This window comes from Olea europaea, unplaced genomic scaffold, assembly GCF_002742605.1.
Source record: "Olea europaea var. sylvestris unplaced genomic scaffold, O_europaea_v1 scaffold35798, whole genome shotgun sequence".
Classification (NCBI taxonomy): domain Eukaryota; kingdom Viridiplantae; phylum Streptophyta; class Magnoliopsida; order Lamiales; family Oleaceae; genus Olea; species Olea europaea.
In genome coordinates this window covers 1-1171 of record NW_019254990.1, presented here as the reverse complement: position 1 = coordinate 1171, position 1171 = coordinate 1, and the positions used below count along the sequence as shown (strand labels likewise).

General features: G+C 38.1%; 1 protein-coding gene across 1 annotated transcript; it reads right to left on the bottom strand.

The window, feature by feature from the left end:
- Positions 1-44: 44 nt before the first annotated feature.
- LOC111386492 lies at positions 45-1109 on the bottom strand (the record flags this gene model as incomplete). Its single annotated transcript, XM_023010959.1, has 2 exons — positions 45-115; positions 529-1109. Coding segments are annotated over 2 exons (652 nt in total), but the record flags the coding sequence as incomplete, so codon positions are not given.
- Positions 1110-1171: the final 62 nt, after the last annotated feature.

The window sequence follows — 1171 nt, the reverse complement described above, 5'->3', positions numbered from 1 at the left end:
TATATGAGTTAGATCCACAATTGTTATTTTCTGCCTGTCATTACCAGTCTCCAGTTAAATAAGATGAGAAGCCAAACCAGAACAAATCTCTCCAGCCTGTGATGGGCTTGTTTTCCTAAAACAGTCAATCACAATTACTAATAACTCACAGAGGTTCAGCACAAGCTCGTAATGCAATCCAAAGTAATCGTAATGAGAAATTTTTATACATGTAAGGAGAAAACATCTCTTGCATTGTTGAACTCTATAATGTGAGGAACCCGGATAAGACAGCCTATGAATATTCATTGTAGTTTTGGGTAGAATTATGCCAAGCATTGGAGAAATAAATTTTGTTTGATACATCATTAGTCGGACCCAGATAAGTATGGCATAAGACGGTGAGTCTGTAACTAATTGCATATGCTAGTGTGATACAGAGAACAAATAGGCAACTTTTTTCCATATTCTCATCAAGGGTATTCACTATGTTTTGACGGGTATGCACTGCATATGAAGTATAAATTAATAGTTATAGTAGAAACAAACCTGAGATCTTATTCTTCTTCTGCGCTCGAGGAAATTTGATCTATGCTCCAGTACATCATGATATCTAGTCTCTCTTGCTCGTGAAGCTTCAAATTCATCATTTTGACTTCCATATGAAGAGCTAGACATACTGGACAGTGCATGACTAGATGAGTTTGATGCCGCAAAGACATTTTCTTCAGACACTGTCAATCCTGATTCATGACCTGAATCCCGTCTCTCAGTAACTTGACTAGCATGTCTTACTCCTCTGTCTTGCTGAAAAGTATATAAATCCATATCGGGAACTGATGATCGACGAAGAACTCTGTCACGAAGTCTACCAACACTTAGTGTTCTACTAAACCGAACATTCCTCTCTATAGGTTCTCGAGCTGCAATCCGACTATCAGCATGTCTTATTCCAGTCCCCTCAATGTTAGAAACATTTTCAGAAGAGAACAAATTCAGAGTACACTCTGTTTGTGTATCATCTCTATTTATCAATGCATTTTGACTAGCTCTTATACGTTGATTATCTCGCAGATTATCAGAGAAATTAGTAGTTGTAGGACTGAACTGTGAGTTACTAGTTGGTAAATCTTCATGCCGCAATACAGGTGGTCGATTGCTGAAGCATGCTGGTAAGAGGTCACACCCTTTT